The 25,307-nt window shown below is 39.1% G+C and overlaps 1 protein-coding gene across 1 annotated transcript in view; it reads left to right on the plus strand.

The window, feature by feature from the left end:
* The window catches only part of tmtopsb (teleost multiple tissue opsin b), a 36,302-nt gene that overhangs the window by 3,906 nt on the left and 7,089 nt on the right, over window positions 1-25,307 (plus strand). Inside the window, exons 2-3 of the mRNA XM_056249133.1 lie at window positions 3,389-3,717; window positions 22,867-23,100. Coding sequence (XP_056105108.1) covers window positions 3,389-3,717; window positions 22,867-23,100 — 563 coding nt within the window. The remainder of the gene's footprint in view (window positions 1-3,388; window positions 3,718-22,866; window positions 23,101-25,307) is intronic.

A 25,307-nucleotide genomic window follows, 5' to 3' on the forward strand; every position in this document is an offset into this window, starting at 1 on the left:
GTAATCAGTTCCACTCCTTGAAAGCCTGATGACAAATGCCTTTCATTGCTTTGAAAAGGCTCATTACTTGCTTTCTTGATTAGCTTTCATCAGGAACCACCATGATTTAAGTTGCTTCTTTTCTCGTTCACAATGTCTAATGCCATAATAATGCTAATTGTAAGCAGTGGACTATAGATTTCTTTCACTGATTATCTACCTTGAATAAATTACACTAACAATGCTAATGCTTGTATTAAGCTACTTGTAAGAAATATCAGCCTTTATTCTTCACTCTAAAAAATGCTGGGTTGTTTTAACCCAACTTTGGGTCAAATATGGACAAACCCAAACGTTGGGTTAAAAATGTAATTTAAAAATTTAACCCAACGGCTGGGTTTGTCCATATTTGACCCAAAGTTGGGTTGTAACAACCCAGCATATTTTTTTAATCATCAATATAGCAAACACATTGTCAGGCTCATGAAAACATTGCTTCATCCAGATGTTACACGGTGTAGGTTTTATATACACACACACATATCAGGCAGGGAAATATGACTATTAACATTCAAAATGTTCTCAAGATATTTATAGTTTAAATATTCAAGCTAATGGTCTCTTTAAACAATTCTTGAGCGAAGGTCTTTCTAAGAAGCTTTCTTTATGATGAAAATGGCAGGATTTTGAGAGATAATTTTCATGAAATAATCTCCCAAAGAGTTTACGCAAGAGACCGGAAACAGCACATTGCAGGTTTTGTCTTTTTCTGCTTAACAAAGTTTGGTGAATTCTTCGAATTCACACAACAACAACAACAAACCTAAACGCCTGCATAAATTGACCACTTGGCTGATTAAAATTATTGTAGAGTCCTTATTTCTTTGCTTAATTAAAGCCTAATGTGACTACACATTTGAATAATAAATATGGTAGGGTTGCAACTTCTGACACTTTGTTATTATAATCCTGTATTTGTTTGCTACAAATGATAGTTTCTAGAGTTCATAAATAATGCACTGAATTGAGTCAGTACTCTGTACTAAAAGCAGTACTGTTTTGTTATTGTTTGTCGCATCAACGTAAGTACCGGCACATTTGACACCTTTACTTTGCACTATTATACATTTGGCTTGATCGTGAGAATACACACTCCCTTGCGCGTTACCAAGAGACCTTGCAGTTAGTCATATCTCAAATGAGTGTGAACACCTGCTCTTCACAGTTAAAATGGCAGTGACATGATAGCTGCCTTCAGTTTCTGGTGAGATATTTTAAGATCCACCTGGGTTTTTTGGTTTTGTCAGCACAAATGACAGTACACTATACAATGAGAGGAGGAGTGCACAATGCAACAGAAGTGTCCCTTACAAGATGCACCAAAAGCTGTCTGCATGTGTACAGTGTGGTGCACTGATAAGGATGTTTGCCTTGTTCAGATCTTATAAGACTGTAAATTACCAATGTAAATCAGCTTCTTCTAAAAAAAAAAAAAACACTTAAAAAACCCCACTAAAGCAGGTTTTCTGAAGAGGAACTCGATAAGATGAGACGAATAACACTTTGTAGTAGTAGAAGAAACAGAGAATTCTGGGAATGTCAGTGTAAGGTTTTTCAATGCTGTTTTAAGATGAGCCGTTGTTGTTCACTTCCAAAAACTACATTTAACAGTATTTTACTATTTTTAAAAAAAGTCCCATTAGATCTATTACAGTTTTTCACTTGTATAGAGTAAGGGAACTTAACATAGCTTTTTTTTTTTTTACAGTCTTTTACTGTTAAAATTACAATATATTTTTTTAAATAGTTTTTTTTTTTTTTTTTAAAGCTACAGATGCAAAACAGGTACACTGAATTTGTTTTTATGATTTACTTTGCGTCACATGTCAGTGCATGTTTGGACTTTCAGTTTGTGTTTTGATTGGTTCCTGTTTTCCTTTCTTTTTTCCTGCCACTCCTTCGTTTCTATGGTTACTATGTATAAGTATAAATAATTTGTCCCAGCTGTGTATGATTATCTCGTTTCTGTTTGCTATTTCAGATGCACCCTTTCTTTCAGGCCCCGTTTACACGTACATGGTTATTTTGAAAAACAGAGACATTTCCCTTCGTTTGTGCCCTTTATTTACACGCAAATGGAGAATTTGCCTCTGAAACCGATTCTTTCTAAAAACTCCGGCCAAAGTGGAGATTTTGGAAAACTTCGTTTGCACGTTTGCATGTAAACTTAGAAAACTGAGTTTTAGGCAGCCGATATCACAGTATGCGACAGAACTTGCACCTGCGTCAAAAGTGCGACCTTGCGAATCGATTCGTTCGATTGGCTAACATGGGCTTGAGCCTCTTGTTACACTACCACCTACAGGTTTGGCATGCTCTTGAAGGCATATACACGGGTTCGTGTAAACGAACACTTTTCTGAAAACTGACAGCTGTGCACAAAGTTATTTTTTAATAATAATAATTAATAATAATTCATTACATTTACATAGCGCTTTTCTTGGCACTCAAAGCGCTTTACATAGAAGGGGGGATCTCCTCAACCACCACCAATGTGCAGCATCCACCTGGATCATGCGACGGCAGCCATATTGCGCCAGAACGCCCACCACACACCAGGTTACTGGTGGAGAGGAGACATAGTGATGAAGCCAATTGGTATATATATATGGGGATGATTAGGAGGCCATGATGGACAGAGGCCACTGGGCAAATTTGGCCAGGATGCCGGGGTTACACTCCTACTCTTTCGAAAGACATCCTGGGATTTTTTGTGACCACAGAGAGTCAGGGCCTCGGTTTAATGTCTCATCCGAAGGATTTTTAAAACGGAGAGGGTGAAATGTCCATTTATGAAAATTATCAGCCACGTGTAAACGTAGCCTCAGTCTTTGTCCAATCTCTGTTGCGTTTATGTGTGTTTTCCCTGCCTGTCAGCTTGTTCCAGAGTACTATTATTAAAGTTTTGAGTTTGTATCTAATCGGAGTCTTCAGTCTGTTCCTGAGGAAACCACAGTGTGACACTTTGAAACAATTTTAGTCAAATTTCTCAAATGATTACAAAGAAACATAGTTAACACATTAAATTAACACGATTTAATAAGACTGACATAGTATTTTCTTGTAAAACAATCCAAAAATCTGTTTTATTTACAACTTTAAAAAAAAAAAATTTACGGTGTAGATGCAAAGTGCATCTAAATTCTCATTTTTCCTGTTAAGCAAGGTAAACCAACAGCATTGAGCTTGATGTATATTTGCAGTGCATGCGATAAACCTGCAGATGTTGGCCTTTTACTTGATGTAAACAAACCCTCAAAGGCAATAATGATCTGTAAGCAACCCGGGACCGCAGCTATTACTCATAACAAAGCGTTGTGTTGTCTGTATCTCTCTTCTGTTTGTACAGGCGTCGTGTCTCTAATCTCGCTGGCGGTGCTCTCTTACGAGCGCTACTGCACCATGATGGGGGCCACGCAGGCCGACTCTACCAATTACAAAAAGGTGGCCATGGGTATTGCCTTCTCCTGGATATATTCCATGGTTTGGACTCTTCCACCACTGTTTGGATGGAGCTGCTACGGTCCGGAGGGTCCCGGCACCACATGCAGTGTCAACTGGGCCGCCAGGACGGCCAACAACGTGTCTTACATTATCTGTCTGTTTTTCTTCTGCCTTATTCTCCCTTTTATCGTGATTGTCTACAGCTATGGAAGACTCCTCCAGGCTATCACACAGGTAGGTGTCAAAACTATTACCGTCTACTACAGCTGATGAGTAATTGGTTTCAAAGAAGCTTTCTGCCTAAAGTTACAGACCATTGTGTGATTTGTATAGAGACTTGGCATTAAATTAAGTATTGAATTAAGTGATTTTCTCACACGTAACTCTGAGTAATGATGCGTCATTGTTTTCACTATATCTCCGCATTTAAATGGTAAATGTTAGAGAAAGACAAAGAGGAAACTGCCATGAGACAATATATTTAAAAACAAAACGAAGCAGTGTTAGTATGCTGAGAGTAAAAAAAAAAAAAAAGCACAATTATTTCTATCTATTTCAAATAAATGCTGTTCTTTTGAAATTTCCAGAAACAAAGAATAACAAATGTATCAAGGTTAAGCAGCACAACTGTTTTCAACAGTGATAATAATAAGAAATGTTTCTTGGGCAGCAAATCACCATATTATTATGATTTCTAAAGGATCATATGATGGAAGACTGGAGTAATGATGCTGAAAATTCAGCTTTGCCATCACAGGAGTACATTATGCCAGATCAAGGTCGTCTGCTGTATCCTACAGAACTCAGCACTCAGATTCGGGCTGTAAGATAGGGAATTACAACATACAAATTGCATTCAGCATTCATTTTGAGAGCGTTTTTGCACTGTTACATGATTTAGATCATTCCTTTAGTGAATCAGTTGCTTAATGCAAATAAACAATTCAGAATTCATGAATTTCCCCCAACTACAGGCAACAAAGGTGTAGATCAAGGCATCTGCTTTCATATTTTATCATGAAGTAAAGTAATACATCATATTGTATTGAAATGTGTTGTACAATTGCAGGAAAAACAAAATGTTCTCCATGGTCTTGTGTAGAAAACTCCTTTACATTACTTTGCAGAGAAAATGCAGCTAATGATGTATGCAACCTTAGACTAGAGAAACAGTTACCTAGACGAACTTCAACTTCAATTAGCGTAATATTCATAAATTGTTATGAGTTTTCACAATGACCTTTTTGCACCATTAATTGACAAAACCCCTCAGAAGGCCTCTCGACCTGTGGTTTAAATTAAAAACAGTTTGAATATTTCAGCTCGCGGCAATTTCCTGTCTGTGTTCCTCTATCAGTTCCAATACCAGAGGAAGCCAGATTAATTCATTGTCGACTGCTCGACTCCGGGGAAATGTTCCGTGTTGTCCGATGATGATCAACGCCCTGGCAGTCAGCAACAATTGACAGTTATTCTCAGTGTTTAGTGTGAAACTTCTTGAATGCAAATTAAACACCATATTCTGTCAGGCACAGAGCAAATCGTGTCCTAATTTTGCATGAAGATGGGAAGAAAATAACATTTCAATTGAGAAGTAGTTTTTATTTGATTACTCAGAGTGGCCCAATTTTCTGAAGTAAACACAAAACAAGTGCTCCCAAAACTCCCACAATTCCTTTCCTTCCTCCCGCCCCTCGCAGAGTGGGTGAGCTAACAGAGGCCACCAGCTGCTTGCATCAAATGCACTGACACAACAAAATGCTTTGATTTGCAACTGAATTACTTTTCAAAAGCAACAATGAATGAAAAATCTCTGCGTCTAAATGGAGTACAATGTATGAAATGGATGTTTCAGCACTTTTAATATACTGTGATGTTCTGAGAGAGTTTGGAAATTAAAACATTCATGTTTATGTAAATTAGCCCGGTCTAAAATGGGCCATTGATGCTTTGAGAACTGGAAGCGTTTGAGAACTTTTCGTTTCCCTTCATTCAACAGCAACTCAAATCGCTCAGCCGGTGTCATTGCGTTAACATAAGCACTTTCATAAAGGTTATTTTGCCGTGCGAAAACTCTGCTGAATCTCATTTTGGTCTGAATGTCTTCTGTAGATTCTGTTGAAGACTTATCGCTAGACATCAGTGGTGTGATCTAACCTCAGAGGTGAAAAGACTTTGCTTCTCTGACAGATACATGCTTGTGAGAGCAGATAACTTTGAGCCTGGGCTTGTGTTGATAGATGCAGGAACAAAGGGAGGTCTCTCCTTAAGCCTGAGCGGAAATCATTTCCAATTAATGAGTTACTATCTCAAAAGGGCAGAGAGGAAAACGAACCTTTAGAATGGGTACCTCACATGGCTTATAACCTTGCAGTCTCCTTTTATTTTGCCTGTCATATACTTTATTCATCAAAGAATCCTGAAAAAAATCTGTCACAGTTTCTACAAAAATGTTAAAGAGTTTTCAACATTGATAATAATAAGAAATGTTTCTTGAGCGGCAAATCAGCATATTAGAATGATTTCTGAAGGATCATGTGACACTGAAGACTGAATTAAAGATGCTGAAAATTCAGCTTTGCCATTAGGAACAAAATTACATTTGAAAAATGTATGAAAATGGAAAAAAATTATAAACTCTAAACTCCTAATTAATGCTTATTAATAGTTAGTAAGGTAGTTGTTAAGTTTAGGAATTGGGTATGGATTAAGGATGTAGAATAAGGCAGTAATATGTGCTTTATAAGTAATAATAAATATCCTAGTAATATAATTAGCAACTAGTTTATAGTGAGAATTGGACCCTAAACTAAAGCTTTACTAAAATATCTTACTGACCCCAAACTTTTGAATGGTACTGTAGTTTAGGTCACTCTCACATCTGACTCTGTCTAAATATATTTTTGTCATTGCCGATATAGATGCATGTACAGATATTGCCTTTGCTCTGCATCTAAGTTTTGTCAATGGAGAAGAAAAAAAAAGCTGTATATAACATTTTGTGTTATATTCCTCACTAACCAGGGGCTGGTTGCATAAACTGCTTAGACTAGTCTTACAAGTTTTTTTTTCTTCAAGACTGTTCATAGCTATTTTAAATCAGTTACATGAAAAGACTGATTAGTCGTAACTAATTGCTAGTTTGTCAGACCAGTTCTTAAGGCATGGTCTTAATCTGGCAGCTATGTTTATGGAACTAACCCAGGGGATCCAATTGTGCCATTAGTCCCTTTGCAGCAACCCAGGGTTAAGTGCTTAAGTGCTCAAGATTTGCAGTTTTGGAGTCACCTCTACATGACATTTAACTTATACCACCATTCAAGTTATTGAGGGTTGTTCACAGTAGGTCTATAAATAGGGTAGACCATTAGTAACGTCATTGCCAACAGTATATAACAGTTCATATGATTCATGTAGATGCTTAGAGAGCGTGCATTATGACACCTCACACAAAATCATTTGCATAATGGTGTCCTGCAGATGATAAAATCATTGAATTTGATCAAAGGCATTTTTCCTTATCCGCTGCATGCCTTCAATTTATTTAGATGTCATTTAATGCAAGGCAATTATAGGCCAATCGTAGCATGAGATCAGATAACTAGAGTGTTGTCTCCACTGTATAAGAGTGATTGTAGCTCCACACCGATGGTATTGAACCACAGGCGCAGAGACCGAATGCTGATAAGCTCAGAGTCTTTTAGACAATTAGCACCCTGTGTGTTTATTCGAGATGTGACTCTGACCGTTCGATGCGGTGGAGTCCTAGGGGGACAGGTGTCAAATATATTCACCCTCCACTCTGATACATCTCAAAGGGGGAGATCAAAAATGCCACATGACATATTACACATAGTAACCGGCCCTTCGATTAAGCTAAAAGCTATTTTTAATTGCATACTGTACATCACAAGCAATCAATTGGATAATGATTCACGTACATTTACGATCAATAACTCCACAAACCACCTTTCAGGGTTTAATTCAGAGGTGGACAAAGTACACAACTTCCTTACTTGAGTGAAAATGGTAAATGGACTGCATTTATATAGCGCTTGCACAGACCCAATGGCCACCAAAGCGCTTTACAATTTGCCTCATATTCATTCACTCTCTCATTCATACACCGACGGGCGACGGCAGCCATGCAAGGCGCCATCCAGCTCGTCGGGAGCAGCTGGGGTTAGGTGTCTTGCTCATGGACACCTCGACACTTGGTCAAGTGGAACCGGGGATTGAACCACCAACCTTCCGGTTTGTAGACAACCTACATGAGCCACTGCCGCCCCGAAAGTGAAAAGTGAAAGTACAGATACAACCATTACAAGTAAAAGTTGTAAAGACCGATTTTTACTTCAGTAGAAGTACAGAAGTACTCGTTTTTAAAAGTACTTAAGTATCAAAAGTAAGAAGTAAATGTCAATGCATTGTTTTATTATTGTTTCATTGTTGTAATACTTACAGTACCTTATGCCTCTGAATCTATGTCTGCCTTCCTACCCTCATATCAATATCAAATTTATTTCTAGAACACAGTTCCAGTGGTGGATTGAATAAGTGCACTCAATAACGTCCCAAATGGCTGTTCCCTCAAATAGTGCCATTTTTAACGTTTTTTTTTGGCTTTAAGTATGTTAGCCTTACTGTTATCTATAAGTTAGTTTGCTCCAAAACAATGACAAAGTTCGCATTTAGAAGACCAAACCCAACTTTGTAAATGAAAATCAGGTTGATGTCAGAATCCAATGTCAGATTGATGTTAATCTCCAATGTTAGACAGACGCTGTATTGTGGTTGAAAATGAAAATCGGGTTGACGTCAGAAACCAACATCAGTCTGGTTCTGACGTCAACCCGACGTATATTTCCAACCGAAATCCAACGTCTATCCGACGTTGGGTTCTGACGTCAACCCGACTTTAATTTTCAACCAAAATCCAATGCCTGCAACCAAAATCATTCCCTGACTTACGTTACTACTTTCTACTCAAGGACCTTGACAGAAATGTAGTGTAGTAAAAAGTACGATATTTGTCTTTCAAATGTAGTGAAGTTAAAGTAAAAGGTTTCCAGAAAAAATAATACTATAAGTAAAGTACAGATACTCAAAAAGTGTACTTAAGTACAGTACTCAAGTAAATGTACTTTGTTACTGTCCACCAACATGCTACACTCTTAAAATCACCATGAAATCAAAATTGAATATTCCTATTTTTTTCTATATGGAATGTTGCAGCTTTTATTATATCCCTGCAATTTTTTTTAAATTAATATGCCATCGTAATATTTTATCAGAAAACCCCATTTTACTGGCACGAGGGTGGAACAGCCTGTCACTCACATGAGATCACAGCAATTACAAACCACAAAGATCCAATCAATTCCTGATGGACAAAATCAAGTCCCGCCCTGCATTTTTACTTGTTCGAGAAGTCGTTTCACTTGGATATATGTCACAACAAGGAAGAAAAGGCTATGGTAACTTCCATGTTATGGCGACTTTATTGGCGTCTATGGTTATATGAAGAACCTTTAACATTGACGGAACCTTTCAAAACGTTCTTTTATAGTAGAAAAAGGTTCTTTAGATTTTTAAAATATTCTTCAAACTAAGAAAAATATGGTACTTTTAAGAACTGTTCTCTAAAAGGTTCCTAAAAAACATTTTCTATGGCATTGCTGCCCCTTTTTGGAAACTTTATTTTTAAGAGTGTATTGTGGATACTGTGACAGTCTGAATGTCACCTACAGTAAGTACACCTACAGAGTACAGACCTTGTCCCTCCATCCCCCAGAAAGTGTCACATTGTTATATAAGTTTGAATGAAGATGTGACAGTTGCCTATTCACAGTGCATAGAGCACATAGAGTAACCCTCCCAGCTCCTGTCGCTCCACTCAGCCGTTGACTAACCCATCCAAAATGTCACCCGGTAGGGGGCCGACCGCCTTCCCAAAGAACAGCCTCATTTGCTCGGACACGGCCTGTCTCTTTCTGTAAACTCACACTGCGGGTGAAAAGGAGCATGCTGGGGAAACATAGGGAGAAAAACCCAGCGGATTTGCCACGCTCGTTTTCTCCATCCTTCGAAACAGAACTGTCCATTCGCACAGAGACAGGCTGGGTAGACAGAACGAGAGACAAAGTGAGAGAGAAACCAAGTTCACATCTGCTGCAGGTCACATTGCCATCGCTGAAAAGTGTTGACCTCAAGTGAGGTGTCAAGAATGAGATTTTGCAGATGAATCATTTTGATTTAATTCAATAGGTTTGGATTTGAAGGCTGCATGGGGTTGAATGGTTTTCGTCAGAGTTTACTGCTTGCTCCCAGTTCTTTCTAACTTCTCAAATTGCATTTCTTTAAAGGGATGGTTCATCTAAAAATGAAAATTCTGTCATTTACTCTAGCTTTCTTTCTTCGGCAGAACAACATTTCAACTGCTTTTGGCCATAGAAGGAACATCAAAGGGGAACAGTGTTGGGCCCCATTGATTGTCATTGTATGGGCAAAAAACATTGAGATTTTTCAAAATATCTTTCTTGTTCCAAAGAATAAAGAAAGTCATACACGTTTGGAATGACATGAGGGTGAGTAAATGATGAGCTGTATATAAGTATCACCTATTTGGTATAATTTGTTTTGAAGTTGAGCCTGACGACTTGCAACTTAATTAGTCTGCTATTTACAGTGCAGTCCCTCTTAATTAGGAGCCTTCAAATGACATCGGCAATGAAGTTAAAGTCTTTTTGGAGAATAAGTGGCCATACCGCTACTGGAAGGGAACTTGCAGAGTTAAGCTCCATTCCTAATTAAACACACCTGAACAAGGTTAAAAAGAAATATTTTATTTCTCTTAGCATGTAAACTCATTTTATTTCAGCTAGTTACCACGGAGATATTTCTCATTTTCATTTACTTTAACTTGATGTACTAAAATAACTAAAACCAAATGTATAAAAACTATTATTAAAATCTATAATGATATCTTATTGACACAAAAATAACACCCAAACCAACTAATCAAAGTCTTCAGGAATACTGGAAACTTCCATGCAAGTTTGAGGAAGGTTGAAGCTAAACTCTGCCGGACAAATGTCCCCCCTCAGGAACAGGATTGGACACCCCTGCTCTTAGCTAGCCATCTCTCTCCCAGTCTTTCCTCATCTCCTGTTTCATTTCAGACAGAACATACAGCCCTCGGGTTGTCCGAAAATTCACCAAATCTCTGTTGTCACATGTCTTTATTATATCTGCTGCTGCAATGCTACTCTGCAGTCCTAAAAGAGAAAATTATGAGGCAATTCTGAAAATGTGCTGCGCTGTCATATTCTGTCTTGTACCATTTAGAGCAGTGTTTGTTTTTGTTGTGGTTGGGCGAATGTTGCAGCATTTCTAATGTGGATAGGGTCCTTCAGGAATGGGTATGTTATGGAGAGGGGCTTCTGCAAACCTAATCCAGAAATCAGGTGATGTGCTGTGTTCCGGGTAAGTTTACTCAGAGTAAGCGGATAACCTGAGGTAACTTTCAGGGTATGTATGTATAAGTAGCCATAGCAACTTATTCTCTAAACATAACACCAGAGCAGTTTAGTTTACTTCAGAGGTATTCAGCATATATTCTCATTTTAAACATTGTAGATCTTTTTTTTTTTTTGGCAACAGGACGTTTTCTATATAATATATTTCTATAAAAATACATTGGCTATGTGATGCATCTCACCTTACAAGAAATGTGTAAGCAAAATGGCTAAGCAAACTTATACAGCCATATTATCTTTGCAAACACAGTTTTATTTTAGTGTAATCATTCATCAAACAAACAATTTAATTCTTGTTCACCGTAATAAAAAACTGATTAAAGATAAAAGATTAAAAGATACGATTAAAAAATGCCCCGTAGGTGGCGATATGCACTAAGAATGTAAATCGGCATAAAAAAAAAGAATTATGGATCCAGATGGTGTGCTTCTCCTTAGAATTAAATATTTCTCCCAACTGGATGTTCTTTTTTTTTTTTTACACCTATGGGTATGGCACATACAGTAGATGGCCGTGGGATTGAGAAAACATACTGGGGGTGCACCCTCTTTACCTCTTATGAAGAATATGGACCATTTTTATATTTTGCACAAAGTAATAATCAAGCAATGTACATAATCTAATTATTAAAAACTCTCATGAGGACAAAACAAAGTTAACATTCAAAGTCTTCCCTTGCCACCTCTAAATAATTTACCAAATTAGAACATTGTTTATTATGAAATGCTCTTAATATGCTGATAAATAATGCTAAATGTATGGGGGGGAAAACCCGTTGTAGCTGTCACGGAGCGCTCTACAATACCTCCTTCTGGCGTCATCAGATCCCTCTCCCCTGAATATTAGGACTGCACTTTTTCACCCCCCCATCCCTGCCTCATCATCATCACTGTCACCTGTGCACACTCAGACTCCTTTATCTGGCCTCTTCTCCCCATGTCCATTGCAAAGTCTTGTTTTGCACCTGTTTCACCGCAACCCAGCGTGAGTAACACATTTAACAATCCACGTCTATCTCTTCCCGAGAAATTCAACGGCTCACCTGCTGCTTGTAAAGGATTTTTTCCTGCAGTGCAACTTGTATATCAATCAGCAGCCCCAGTTTTTCACCACGGAGGACAGCCACGTCTCCTTTTTCTGCTCACTGCTCACTGGACGGGCACTGGAATGGGTGACCGCGCTTTGAGAGGTCTTCGAACATCTCGCTGGAGGAAAGGATCCCGGTGAGCTACTTTTATCTTTACCTCAAGGAAATTCATCTGCTGCGGATTTCACTCTTTCATTTCGCACTCTCGCTGCGCAAACGGGCTGGACGGATGATCCGTTAAAGCTTCTCTACCAATGGGTTCATTGCGCACCCAGCGCTGGTCATCCTGGGATTTCTGCTACCATTCAGTTAGTCACAAACCGCTTCTGTTGGTCATCGCTACATTCTGATGTAATCAATTCATCCATCAATGCACCATTTGCAATACCGTCAAATCTTCTCATCTAAAACCAGCCGGTCTTCTTCAGCCTATGCCAGTTCCCCGACGTCCATGGTCCCATGTAGCCGTGGATTTCGTCACCGATCTGCCTCCTTCCCAGGGATATACTGCCATTCTCTCTGTGGTAGACCACTTGTCCAAGGCTTGTCGCTTCATCCCCCTGGCTGGTCTGCCTACCGCTTTGCAAACAGCTGAGGCCCTTCTGCATCATGTGTTTCGTCTCTGGTCTTCCCGAGGACATTGTCTCTGACCGTGGTCCTCAATTTACCTCCCGAGTCTGGAGAGAGTTCTGAACATCAATGTCAGCCTCACCTCCGGGTACCACCCTCAGGCCAACAGACAGGTCGAACGTCTCAATCAAGACCTCGCACGATTACTTCGCACATACTGCCATCAGAACCAGCTGGACTGGAGCCGGTATCTGGTCTGGGCTGAGTACGCCCAGAATTCTCTGTGCAAGCCAGCTACCGGTTTAACCCCTTTTCAGTGTGTCTTAGGGTTCCAACCACCTCTGTTCCCGTGGTCGGGCGAGCCCACTGACCTCCCGGCTGTGGACGCTTGGCTCCGTCGCAGTGAGGACACCTGGAACACTGCCCATGTGCACCTGCAACGAGCCGTTCGCCAGTTCCAACACCAAGCAGATCGGAGAAGGCGCGGTGGACCTCTCTACAGATCTGGCCAATGGGTGTGGCTGTCCACTCGTGATCTCCGCTTTAGACTCCCATGGAAAAAGTTATCCCCTCGGTTCATTGGTCCCTTCCAGATCCTCCGTCAGATCCCTCCCATGTCTTACCGTCTTGCACTGCCTTCCACATACCGTATTTCACCAACCTTTCATGTTTCCCTTCTCAGACCCGCAGCTGGCCCCAGCAGGAGGAGGTCGCTTCCGTACAAGCTCCCCCCATTGATGTCGGCGGCGAGCAGGCGTATCGGGTGCGAGAGGTCCTGGATTCTAGGCGCCGCGGTGGAACGCTAAGGAACGCTCCTGGGTCAGGTCCCAAGATATCCTGGACCCCGCGTTGCTGGCCACCTTTTACCAGGATCATCCAGATCGCCCTGCTCCGAGGCCTCGAGGGAGACCCCGTCGCCGTCCAGGCTCTGTCACAGAGCGCTCTACAACACCTCCTTCTGGCATCATCAGATCACTCTCCCCTGAATATAAAGACTGCACTTCCCATCACCCCCTTCACCATCTGATCACCATCCATCCCTGCCTCATCATCATCACTGTCACCTGTGCACACTCAGACTCCTTTATCTGGCCCCTTCTCCCCATGTTCATTGCGAAGTCTTGTTTTGCCCTGCAGACATTTCCAAGTATTCCTGAACGTTTCCTAGTATCCCTGGTTTTCCTGGTTCCCTGATCTTTGCCTGTTCTCTGGACTCTGTGTACGAACGTTTGCTCCCTGCCTCGACCTCAGCCTGTTTACGACCACGAGTTCTGGACTGTCCCTCTATTTCATTGTCTGCCTGAGATTTATGTCTGCTTCTCTTTGTCTTCTGGTGTGTTTAAATAAAGTGCTGCAAATAAGGCATTCATGCTTTTCTTATCGACTTATCTCTCTCATGAAACTCCTGCACAGACTTTATCATTTCCATTTGATTGGATTTTATAACAGTCTATAATTAGTGGACACTGAATTTAATCAAAATGTTATGACAAAGAGAGGGATATAATTACACTCAGAAAATTTGATTTGTGGTGGGAGGAGCGTTTGTATTGCTGAACACACACCTCGTCACCAGTTTACATGAGGACAGAGTCTGCCAAAATGAGTTCATCACATTCACGTCTGCACTCTATTCTGTTTACCAAAAGACATTGATTTATGTATGCTGTACTAGCAACTGGCTGCTTAAAAATAGAGGGAGAGCAAGAATGATAAAGAAAGAGAGGCAGAGCAACACACTCTCCTGGGAGCTTTTTAAGCAGCTATACTCACAACTGGTCTGCCCACCTGTCAGACAGAAGATTTAATGATCTAGTCCACGAGGGATCAGGTTATACCCCAAATCAATCAGGAGAGGATCGTCAGGCCCTATTTTACTGAAATGGGCTGGTCTAGAATGTTTTATCTGTCCTTCTCCCTTGTCACTCTACTCCTACTCCTCATACACTGTAGTACCATCACCCTTTTCTCTCTCGCTGGCTGCCACTTTCTTTAAGTCTGTTTTTGACTTTGCTTTGTGCTTCTCACTCACTGCTCCATCTGTCACTCCAGCCATCCATCTTTCAACTATCAACTCTCTTTCTCTACTTATTTTTCTCACTTTTTTAGTTCGGGTTTTTAGTTTTAGTTGAATTGTTTTGGTGTTTTTAGAAAAATGTCCTTCATTAGTCAAGAATAATTATTTTAATTATAGTGATTATACAGGGTCTTTCTGAGACCGAGACCACATCGTTCTATCTATCTATCTATCTATCTATCTATCTATCTATCTATCTATCTATCTATCTATCTATCTATCTATCTATCTATCTATCTATCTATCTATCTATCTATCTATCTATCTATCCCTTTGTTTGTCCATCCATCCATCCATCCATCCTTTATTCTTTTTAATGGTGTAAAATGTAGAGCTCGGGGATGCACAAGAACATGAGTGGAGTGATGCTGATGTCATAAATCTCAGAGTTTTATTAACAAATAAAAATGTCCTATTATAGGCTTTAATGGTTAAGAGGCCCAGAGGGAATCTGGGGATTATTTTCTGCGTTGATTTATGGGGAAATCTGCCGAAGGGATTTGAGCATGGGAAAATGTGTTAATCGGAGCTGAGAGTATTGGAAGCTGAAAACACAATTAAATTAGCCCAAATATTTAATCATTGAGCATGAAAGCGTTGGGGGATGTGTAGAACTTGGTGAATGAAGGGTGTTCCAGTTCTGTGGAAATCTAATGGGTGCAGATTGTGTGTGGGCCCGCTGATTACAGCTGTTCTATTGCCAGATTATTGTTCTTTTTATTTAATGATTACGTACAGTTGAGTCATCAAACAGATGTGTCTGTTTTCATAATTGATATTTGTTACTAAAAAGTTTCAGTTACTGAAATTTCCCTACAATAGCATGCTCAGAGAAATTATTTAATGATAAGAAACTGTCCGCTGTAACTGTTTTTATCAACATCATGGGAGCATTCAGACTTATCTATCAACTGTTGTTTCTGAGACTGGTAGCAAGTAAAATTAATATTTTGTGTGTGTGAACAGGATTCGTGATCCTGTGCTGTCCTGCGTACTGTGGGGCTGGGTATACAGATTTACAGATACAGATTTCTTGATTCGATTTGATTCAGAAGCCCTCAATTTGATTGCGATTTGATTCTGATTCATTTGGGTATATTTCAGTTATAATGTCAATTTTGCTTACATATGAAATAAACGCTCTAAAGGCCTGTTCACACCCGACGTTTAACGCCTCGTGACTAAACAAAGGGCGCCAATGTGAGTGTGCACACCGACGCGAAAAACGCCACGCGCAAAAGCGTCATTTTTTTTAAAACGCCTCGGGTTCGTTTTTTTGGTTTGACGCGCCTCGTCAAAAACTATCCGACCAATGAGATTGGCGCTGCTGGCCAAATATGGCCTTTATTATGGATATCTATGGTCTACACTGCCGGGAAGAAATAAGACGAGGAAGATGCAAGGCAAGATGAATGTAGAGCTTCTGGTCTCGTTGGTGTCGGAGCATAAAGAACTATGACAAACGTGACAGCGACTACAAAATAGGACTATTTCTGTTTTACATTAAGCGCCATCCAATGTCAGGGAATGAATTTGCATGTTCACTCGGCTCATCGTCAGCGAAAATCGCTTGGTTGTGAACACAAAAAACGCGTTGAAAAAAAAGTACAACCGGTGTGTACGGGGCTTAAGATTGGTAAAGGCTGGAATTGTCATATTCACCAGCTGGAGTGTCTCCACCAGAGGGATCTCCTTCTGTTTCCTGTATCTCATCATGAACTCCATGCCCCATAATCCATTGCCCCGACTCATTAGGATTTGATTTCTCCAACCTGTTCATTAGCTTATTTGTATTTGCCTTTCATTGTGTAGTCTTGTTAGTGTTACCACTGCATTTCTGAGCACCTGTATTATTTTTCCCTGTTCCAGTATTTAGTGTTCTCTGCCTGTTTCCTTGGATTCTGCCTAGTGTGTATTTGACCATTTGCCTGATTTTGTGGATTGTCCTAAATAAATGCTGCACTTGGATCACTCATAAAGCCTTGGAGCAGTGAGTCCATAACAGAGAAAAAAAAACTTTTAAGGAGTATCACCATCTTGCTTAAGCCTTTAGAATTGAACCCCCCAGGTCAGCAAAATATCAGGTTCACTGGAGAACTGAAAGATTTACCCATGTTCCACAGACTGCTGACAGATATTTCTTTTTCTAAGAGAGACTGAGAGCTCTTTTTATCATCACTATCAGAGAAGAACGGAGTGAGATCTCCAGAAACAAAGTTTATTTTGCCGATCTCAGCTGTGATCACAGCTTTCAGAATCTTCTTAGCAACATAATGTTTGACGTCCACCCACCCACATACCCGAGGGATCCTCCCTGACCAAACACACTCTGACAGACGCTGGATATGCCACTTGCATTAGCATCTCCTTCACAGCTCTCCATCCTGCTGGGTTTGCCACCTTCTGACTGCAGGGCTCACACGCACCCCGAGGGGAGAGCCTCATTACCACAACACCACCACAACATCGGAGTTAGGTGTGTAACACACGCCTGGATTTACATGCACTCGCCCTCTCTAATGATGCAACTTTGTGGACGGCTGCAGTTTTTCTCTCCAGGCACATTTTAGAAGTTTGACAGCTCTGAATGTCATCAGATTTTTGTGTTTTTTAGTTTTTAATCTATTCAATCTCAACTGATTTTTTTGTTATCGAGAGCTAAAAAAAAAAATATATATATATATATATTTATGCTAATAAGGGTTTGAGCATTGAGTGAGCCTTTGCTTTCACACTCCGTGTGATTATTGTAATGTTCCCAAAGCACATTTTCTGTCCTAGTTAGACTAATTTTCCCTATTTCACAGTTTATTTGTTTAATCCATTTAGCATTTCGGCACTTTTAAATAACTGCTTATAATTGCTATTCCCCAGCAATAATGTTTCATCAGGAGTTGTGCTGTTATTACTGGAATTCATCTGAGGATTATAGACAAACACCTACACAGACACACAACAAACTCGCTTTCTCCTATTGTGATTCACATCTCAGGTTGTCTGTCTTTAGCCTGCTTTGCTTGGCATCCTGTGTTTAATGTGACCATTAAATTTCCACCTGCCAATCAAACTTCAATTGGGTTGAAGTTGTGGATGACTTACGGGTTACGAACTGCCCTCTTTTTGTCCACCCACCTCAGCACTGCATCTCAAACAGCCATCACGTCTTCTCTAATTCTTAATTGGTAGAGCGGCCGCAGATGTGCCGCTGGCTGTGTCCTCCGGTGATGTACTGCACCATGACTTCACACCCCCATAGGCCTTCACACCATGCTGTGTTATTCACAGTCTGAACCCCATGGTGCCCTTCTGTGCATATAGGACTTTTTAATGTAACCACACTCAAAAAAAAAAAAAACTGTGGCACAACTCCATGGGGAGCCTATTAGCAACTTGACATTGATCTGACATTCTGCTAAGTAATAATTTGTCAAGTTGCGGCTTCTGTTCAAGGTGGACGGTGGAATCGAGGGTGCCTAGCGAGGACCGCCTGTAAAGAAAAGGCTGCACTTGTTCCACTCCATTGCTCTTAATTAGCTCTTAGTCAAAGCCCAATTATGTTACTCAGGCCACTGGCCATTACATTACATTCAGAAGTACAGGCCATATCAGGAAGAAATGTGTTCAGAAGTACAGGCCAATCAGGAAGAAATGTGTTCATGTTGTAATTTAAAGTATATAATTCAAAGTGCTGAAAGACTGAAGTAGAGATTCTTTTTTTTTTTTTTTTACAGGGCTACTTCCCAATACACGCTTTCTCTTTTTCCAGACAGCTTTATTAATTTGATTCCTATAGTAATTTATTTGGGTTTGACAACTGATTTGACATGAATGCAGGAAGAGTGTGAGTTTTTGAGTATGTTTGCATTATTTTCCAGTAAAAGACAATTCTTGTAAACATCCTAATTCAAAAGCGCAATTGTGTAAGGTATTAAGACTTGTTTTTCAGAGAACATATCTTGTTTCTTTTCTGTACCCCTTTTTTCCTGTTTAAAGCATACATCTAAAAATATATATATAGTTAAATTAAACCTTAAAACAAGCAAACAACATTGCTAGGTCATTTCACATGTGGAACCAAACTGTAAATATTTTATATCATGTATAGAAAAAATACCCTGCTTTAATTTAAAATAATATATGTTGATTTAAAAATGTAATACATTTGTATTCAGGAGAAACTTCAGATTTGGGTTGCACGATTTACTATTGTAACCAGTTCAAAGTTGTATTTGTTGTTTGAAGATCCCATGACCAAAGTTGATCACATACATTACTTAATAAAGTCTATTATATTTAAGAAGACTGCATTTATTTAATAAAAAATACAGTAAAAACAGTAATATTGTGAAATATTACTATAATCTAATAACTTTTATATTGTTATAATAGAGATATAATCATAGAAGCAGTAATCCAACGGATGAAGTGTAATTCCTCCTCACGATAAAATAGGCATTCTTCGCATACTCCAAAACTCTCAATGAATGCTCATCGATAATAATAATAAAAACAAACAAACGGGAGAAAGGAGCGGCAGCCAAAACACGCCAGCGTACCCTTCCAACCGGAAATGTACATTTACTGTACATTTACCGGATTACTGTACATTTACCGGATTACTGCTTCTATGATGTGGAATTACGTTTCACTCTTTGGATTACTGCTTTTATCACTGACTGTTCTTCGCTGGAATCACCTCTTCTGCTGTCCCTCCCAGGATTGGCACCACTGTGAAGTCCCGGCTGGTGTGGACTTCTCCAACATGGCCCTAAGGTACACTGTTCGCCAACTGTCGAATCGTAAGGGTAACTTTTATCTGGCGAATGACACATACACTCTCTGCAGTCATGCTGGAATACTACGACCGACGCGTTATATCGCTCTTCAAGACGCAGCTTTTCCTTCTCAGCTGTTACTACTGTTGCTTGTCCTGCATTTCTGCGCAAATCTCAAACGCTGTTGTGTAGGCCTAGGGGGGTTAATTCCAACAACTTGTCGTTTCCCAAGCGCGTAGTTGCTTCTCTGGTTTCAACTGCTCCTCGTCTGGTGAACTCGGCGCTTTTCAATACACGATCTGTCAATAACAAGGCTATGATACTATCTGACATTATTACAGAACGTAAACTGGATCTTGTGTGTTTAACGGAAACCTGGCACAAAGAGTCAGATGGTGTTCTTTTTAATGAACTTACTCCTGCTGGATATGGCTTATTTGATCTCCCGCGGTCCTCTGGAAGAGGTGGGGGCATTATTGGGCTATATAATAACCAACTCAGCTTGAGTCCTGTGGTTGTTCCACAGTTTAACTCATTTGAATGTCTTGTTTTGAGTGTATCTGCCCACATTTCCACTGCCATAGCTACAGTCTACAGGCCTCCTAAGAAAAATAAAGACTTTCTATCTGAATTTGCAGATATGTTGTCCTTGCTATGCCTCAAATTTGAGAGAACTTTTATTTTGGGGGACTTTAACATCCATCTGGACAAAAAAGATTCCACAACAACAAAAGAATTTTTATCTTTATTGGAGTGCTTCGATTTGAACCAGCTCGTGGACTGTCCTACACATAATAAAGGCCATACTCTTGATTAGGTGATTTTAAACGGCTCATTTGTGTCACAGTTGTACACCTCTGACTTGGGGCTGTCTGATCATCTGTCTATCTTTTTTATTATGGAACTGCCTGATATAAACACTACCTCTTCTCGCATTATTAACTATCGCAAATGGAGATCGATTAAACCCTCTGAATTCTCAGATTTTATTGGTTCTTCCTTGAGCGCATTTTCTTCATCTGATGCACTGGAGGACAAAGTTCTCATGTTAAACTCTGTTCTCTCGTCTGGCCTGGACTTATTTGCGCCTTTGAAATCACGTCTGGTTTCTTTTGGTCGACCCTCTCCTTGGTACAATGAAAACCTGCGTGCTATGAAGACATCCTGTCGCACAATGGAGCGTAGGTGGCGTATGTCCGGCTTGACTGTCTTTCACCAGGCTTGGAAAGATCACTTACTTGAATATAAGACCCAAATTGCATCGGCCAGATCTGCTTATTTTGCACAGATAATCGATAACAATCAGAACCACCGAAGACAATTGTTTTATTCTATTAACAAACTTCTTAAATGTTACAGTTATTTGACTGCTCCAGCTTCGACGCACCTCTGTAATAGGTTTCTTGATTTTTTTTTAGCTCAAAGATTGATAACCTCCGTAAATGTATCATTTCTACTCTTCCTTCATCTTTTTCTCACACAATCACTGCTGAATTTTCTGGTACCCCTCTATCAAATTTTTCCATATTGGACATTCATTCTCTTTGTAATGAAGTTTCAAAAATGAAAGCTGCCACTTTCAGCAGCAAGACGGAAGTAATGCTCATTGGTTCACCTCACCAGCTACGGAAGGCTGGTTCCCCCACTTTTAGTGAAGAAGGTTCTACACTTAATTTTCAGACTAAATTAAAAAATCTGGGGGTTATATTTGATAATAATTTGACATTTGTTCCTCATGTTCAGAGCACGGTCAGGACATCATTTTTTCATCTAAAAAATATAGCCAGATTGCGTCCTATGTTGTCACTCCCAGTGGCTTTTTTCTTGTATTGATTACTTTTTTCCCAGTGGTATTTTCTCGTATTGATTACTGTAATGCTCTGTTGGCTGGGGTTTCAAAAGCTACCATAAACAAACTACAGTTGGTACAAAATTCTGCCGCTCGAATTCTATCTGGAAACAGGACAAGGGACCATATTAGTCCGGTACTTGAATCTTTACACTGGCTCCCTGTCAGATTCCGTGTTGATTTTAAAATCTTAATGCTTACTTATAAGGCCTTGCATGGACTGACACCTCATTATCTAACTGAACTTTTAACACCCTACACACCAGCACGTGATCTCCGCTCTTTGGAAGCTGGCCTTTTAATTGTTCCGCATACCCGACTAAAAACCATGGGTGATAGGGCCTTCTCGTCGAATGCTCCAAAACTTTGGAATTCCCTGCCTATTGAGATTAGGCATTGAGATTAAAACATCACTTAAAACTTATTTGTTTAGGGTAGTTTTTACATAATTGTTTATAATTGTCTTATTATTATTATTATTAATCCTATATTTTCATAATGTTTTATTTTTTTTGTATTTTATTACGTTTTTCTGTCAGAAATGCATAGTTTGTTTAATTGTATGTTTTATGTTTTTATTCTTGTGAAGCGCTTTGAGATACTTTTTAAAGGCGCTATATAAAATAAAGTTTATTATTATTATTATTATATATTCAAAAATATTTTATAATATATCTTTTTTTCCTCTGATGGCAAAGTTGAATTTTCAGCAGCTATCAATCCAGTCTACAGTCACATGATCCTTCAGAATTCATAATAATATGCTGATTTTAAGAAAAATTACATATTATCACTGATTAAAACAGTTGTGCTGCTTAATATTTTTGTGGATTCTTTTTTCCAGGATCCTTTGATGAATAGAAAGTTCAAAAGAACGGAAATAGTATAAATGTCTTTATTTTCACTTTTGATCAATGTAATGCTTCCTTGCTGAATAGAAGTGTTAATAAGTAAATGTATCTGGTGGACAGTTTAAATATTTTACTGGAATAAGACAAGAGCACTGATAAAGAAAATGACTTTCCTCCGCATCCACATTGCGTTCTGAGAGCGAATGGCACCTCAGAGCGCCACTGCACCAAACTTCAGGGACTAAAGTTCAACCAAAGTAGCAACTCTCAGCTCTTGGGCACCTACACCAAAAGAGCACTTAGCAGCTGTCAGACAAAGTGCTACAACACTGAAAATGGTGCGTCAGTAGGCAATTTTACAACGTGTAATGGTCCTTCTGTTCGGTCATTGTTGTGTTTAAGGGTCTATTACAGACCAGAGCGATCGATTGACGGCTGTATCCATTTCTGCCGAGCTGTCCTGAAGCTTATGCTAAACGTTCATCTAATCTGTAAATGTCTGCATATACAGTTTTATAATTTTGGCTTAGAAGCAATGACACCGCTGTCAGTGCAATGTCATGTTCCTCACATCTCTTTTATTTTTCTGTCTTCTTTTCTCCTATTTTTGCTCTTCCCTAATTGAAATGACAAAGGTGAGCCGGATCAATACAGTGGTGAGTCGTAAACGGGAGCAGCGTGTGCTCTTCATGGTGGTCACCATGGTGGTGTGTTACCTGCTCTGTTGGCTGCCCTACGGGATTATGGCCCTGCTAGCCACGTTTGGGCGGCCCGGCCTGGTCACACCAGCGGCCAGCATTGTTCCTTCTCTGTTAGCCAAGACCAGCACCGTCATAAACCCCATCATCTACATCTTCATGAACAAACAGGTGGGTAACCGAAAAGCTACTAATCAGTAATCTGCTATTTTTGCTATAACTTCATTGGACGGCTGTGATATGAATATTACATGATGTTATATTTGCATCCACGTTCAGCACATACTATAAGAATTTGAACGCTGGGTCACTTAAAAATGGATGAATGTCATTGCAAAGAAAGAAAACACTTTAATGCTAAACATTTTACAAAAAGTGTTAAGCTAAAAATGACCTTAAATGCTTGCAAAAATGACCCATTCACACCAAGAACAATAACTATGAAGATATCCATAATGATAACTTAATAAGCGTCCACCAACAAACGATAACGCCCTGTTCATTCTATGTGCGCCCAATGTTTATATCGTTCATCACCTGGACTCTGTTATTATTTTGTGTTTAGAACGATTTTTAGAACTTTATATTTATCATTATTGTTATTTATCGTCCTTGTGTGAAGGGCCTTACAGTAATAACAGTTTTGAGAAAAGTTTTAACACCATTTGTTTGCATCATTCATTTAGTTGCTATTTTGTAAGCCAATCCATTGTAATTAATGTGAAGAATGACTTAACTCACTATATGCTTTTGATGCTACTGTGTTTTGTAATAAGCACATGTTATTCTTTGCTATTTTTAGTCTTTAACAGTTTTTCTTTAAAATAACACACTGACCGCAGGATCACTTGAGTTGAGGGTTTTCAGTTTGGGTGTCATTCCCAAAAGAACATGATCAACACCTCATTTTAGTATGCATTTAACAGCACAGATCACACAAGCTTAGTTAATGTCATTCTTTGTCCAAGTCCAAACCGCCTTTGAATGTGAAATATAGGAATGTGTTTTGCCTGTGAACTTATTTTTGTCCAAAACGTGGGCTGAAAAAAAAAAATGAAAAGGCAAAATTGTATGATTGTCAGGGTAGCTTAAGTTAAACTACAGCTCCATAAAAATAAAAGTCCACTAAGTTCCTCGACAAGTCATTATTGATTAAATTATAACCTGTTATGGGTTGTGTATTGAAAAAATAGGCTGTCATACAAAGACCATATGATTTAAACTGTACCATTTGAAAGTTTCATTAAGCTGTAATATTAATATCAGGTTCTCAGGTTCAGTTTTTCATTGGGGACAAAAAGTGAACAAGGAAACTGAATAAGGATGTTTTTTTTTTTTTTACTGGTTTTGAATTGTATTCTGTTAATAACCTCTAATCTCTCTTTCTGCTCATCTTTTTCCTCTCCTACTCTGCACTGTAAATACTTAGCCGTATTTGAGGGCAAAAACTGAAGGCAACAGTTTGCAGTTTTTTATTAGTTTAAATGATCTTCTTATTTTATGAAAATATACTAAATGAACTTAAAAGGTCATGTTTCCACAAACTAAAATTATATATTGAGATTTAATAAAAGGCCAAACAATGCAACCATATTGATTATCCCAGCTCCAGTGAATGCTGGAAAGAGGGAAAATGAGACTGAATCATAAAACCAATTTCTTTTTAATATATATCATTGTACTTGAGCTAAAAAAAAAATCATTAATCCAACTAATCTGACAAGTTTCTCAGAAAATCTGAATATATTGTAATAGAAAAGCTGCTTTTAGATACTTAGTTAGCAAACAGCAAACTTTTTTTTTTCCAGTGTTATTTACTTTATCTTTGGATTATATTTTACAGTGTGCATTCTCCTGTAAAGCTGTTCAAATCCATCCCATGTAGCTTTGCCTGGTTTGTATTCCATTTGAATTTTCATTCTAGTTTATGGCTGGACAAAAAATGAAACTGCAAATAGGTATGCTAGTCTTTGGAAGAATGTACAAACCATTTGAGCAAATAAACTTTCAATGCTCTAGTTTGTGATCAAGGATTGTATCCGAGTATATTCAGCGAAAGTAGTAGAAAGTTTTCAAAGAAACTTTTCATTCAAAGAAGCACTTCTTATATGATCAAACTGATACAAGATGCACATTTTATTGTTATTTCTGAACTTGTGTACATATGAACAGGTTTTGTATTATCTCTTCTGTATGGGTTTAAGCTTCTTCTCCAAACAATTGCTTGTGATAAGACCAGAGATGAAGACTTGGAGAAACTAGTTTTGACTGTCGGAGGAGACGCCAGTCACCTGTATGTCATTTTCAGTCTTCAATTCCTCCCAGCCCGTAACCATGGAAACTGTGAGTTGAGGCGAGTTGAAGACTTAAAGTGCTGT

Source organism: Rhinichthys klamathensis, unplaced genomic scaffold (genome assembly GCF_029890125.1).
Source record: "Rhinichthys klamathensis goyatoka isolate OS25496 unplaced genomic scaffold, OSU_Roscu_1.1 h1tg000059l_1, whole genome shotgun sequence".
NCBI lineage: Eukaryota > Metazoa > Chordata > Actinopteri > Cypriniformes > Leuciscidae > Rhinichthys > Rhinichthys klamathensis.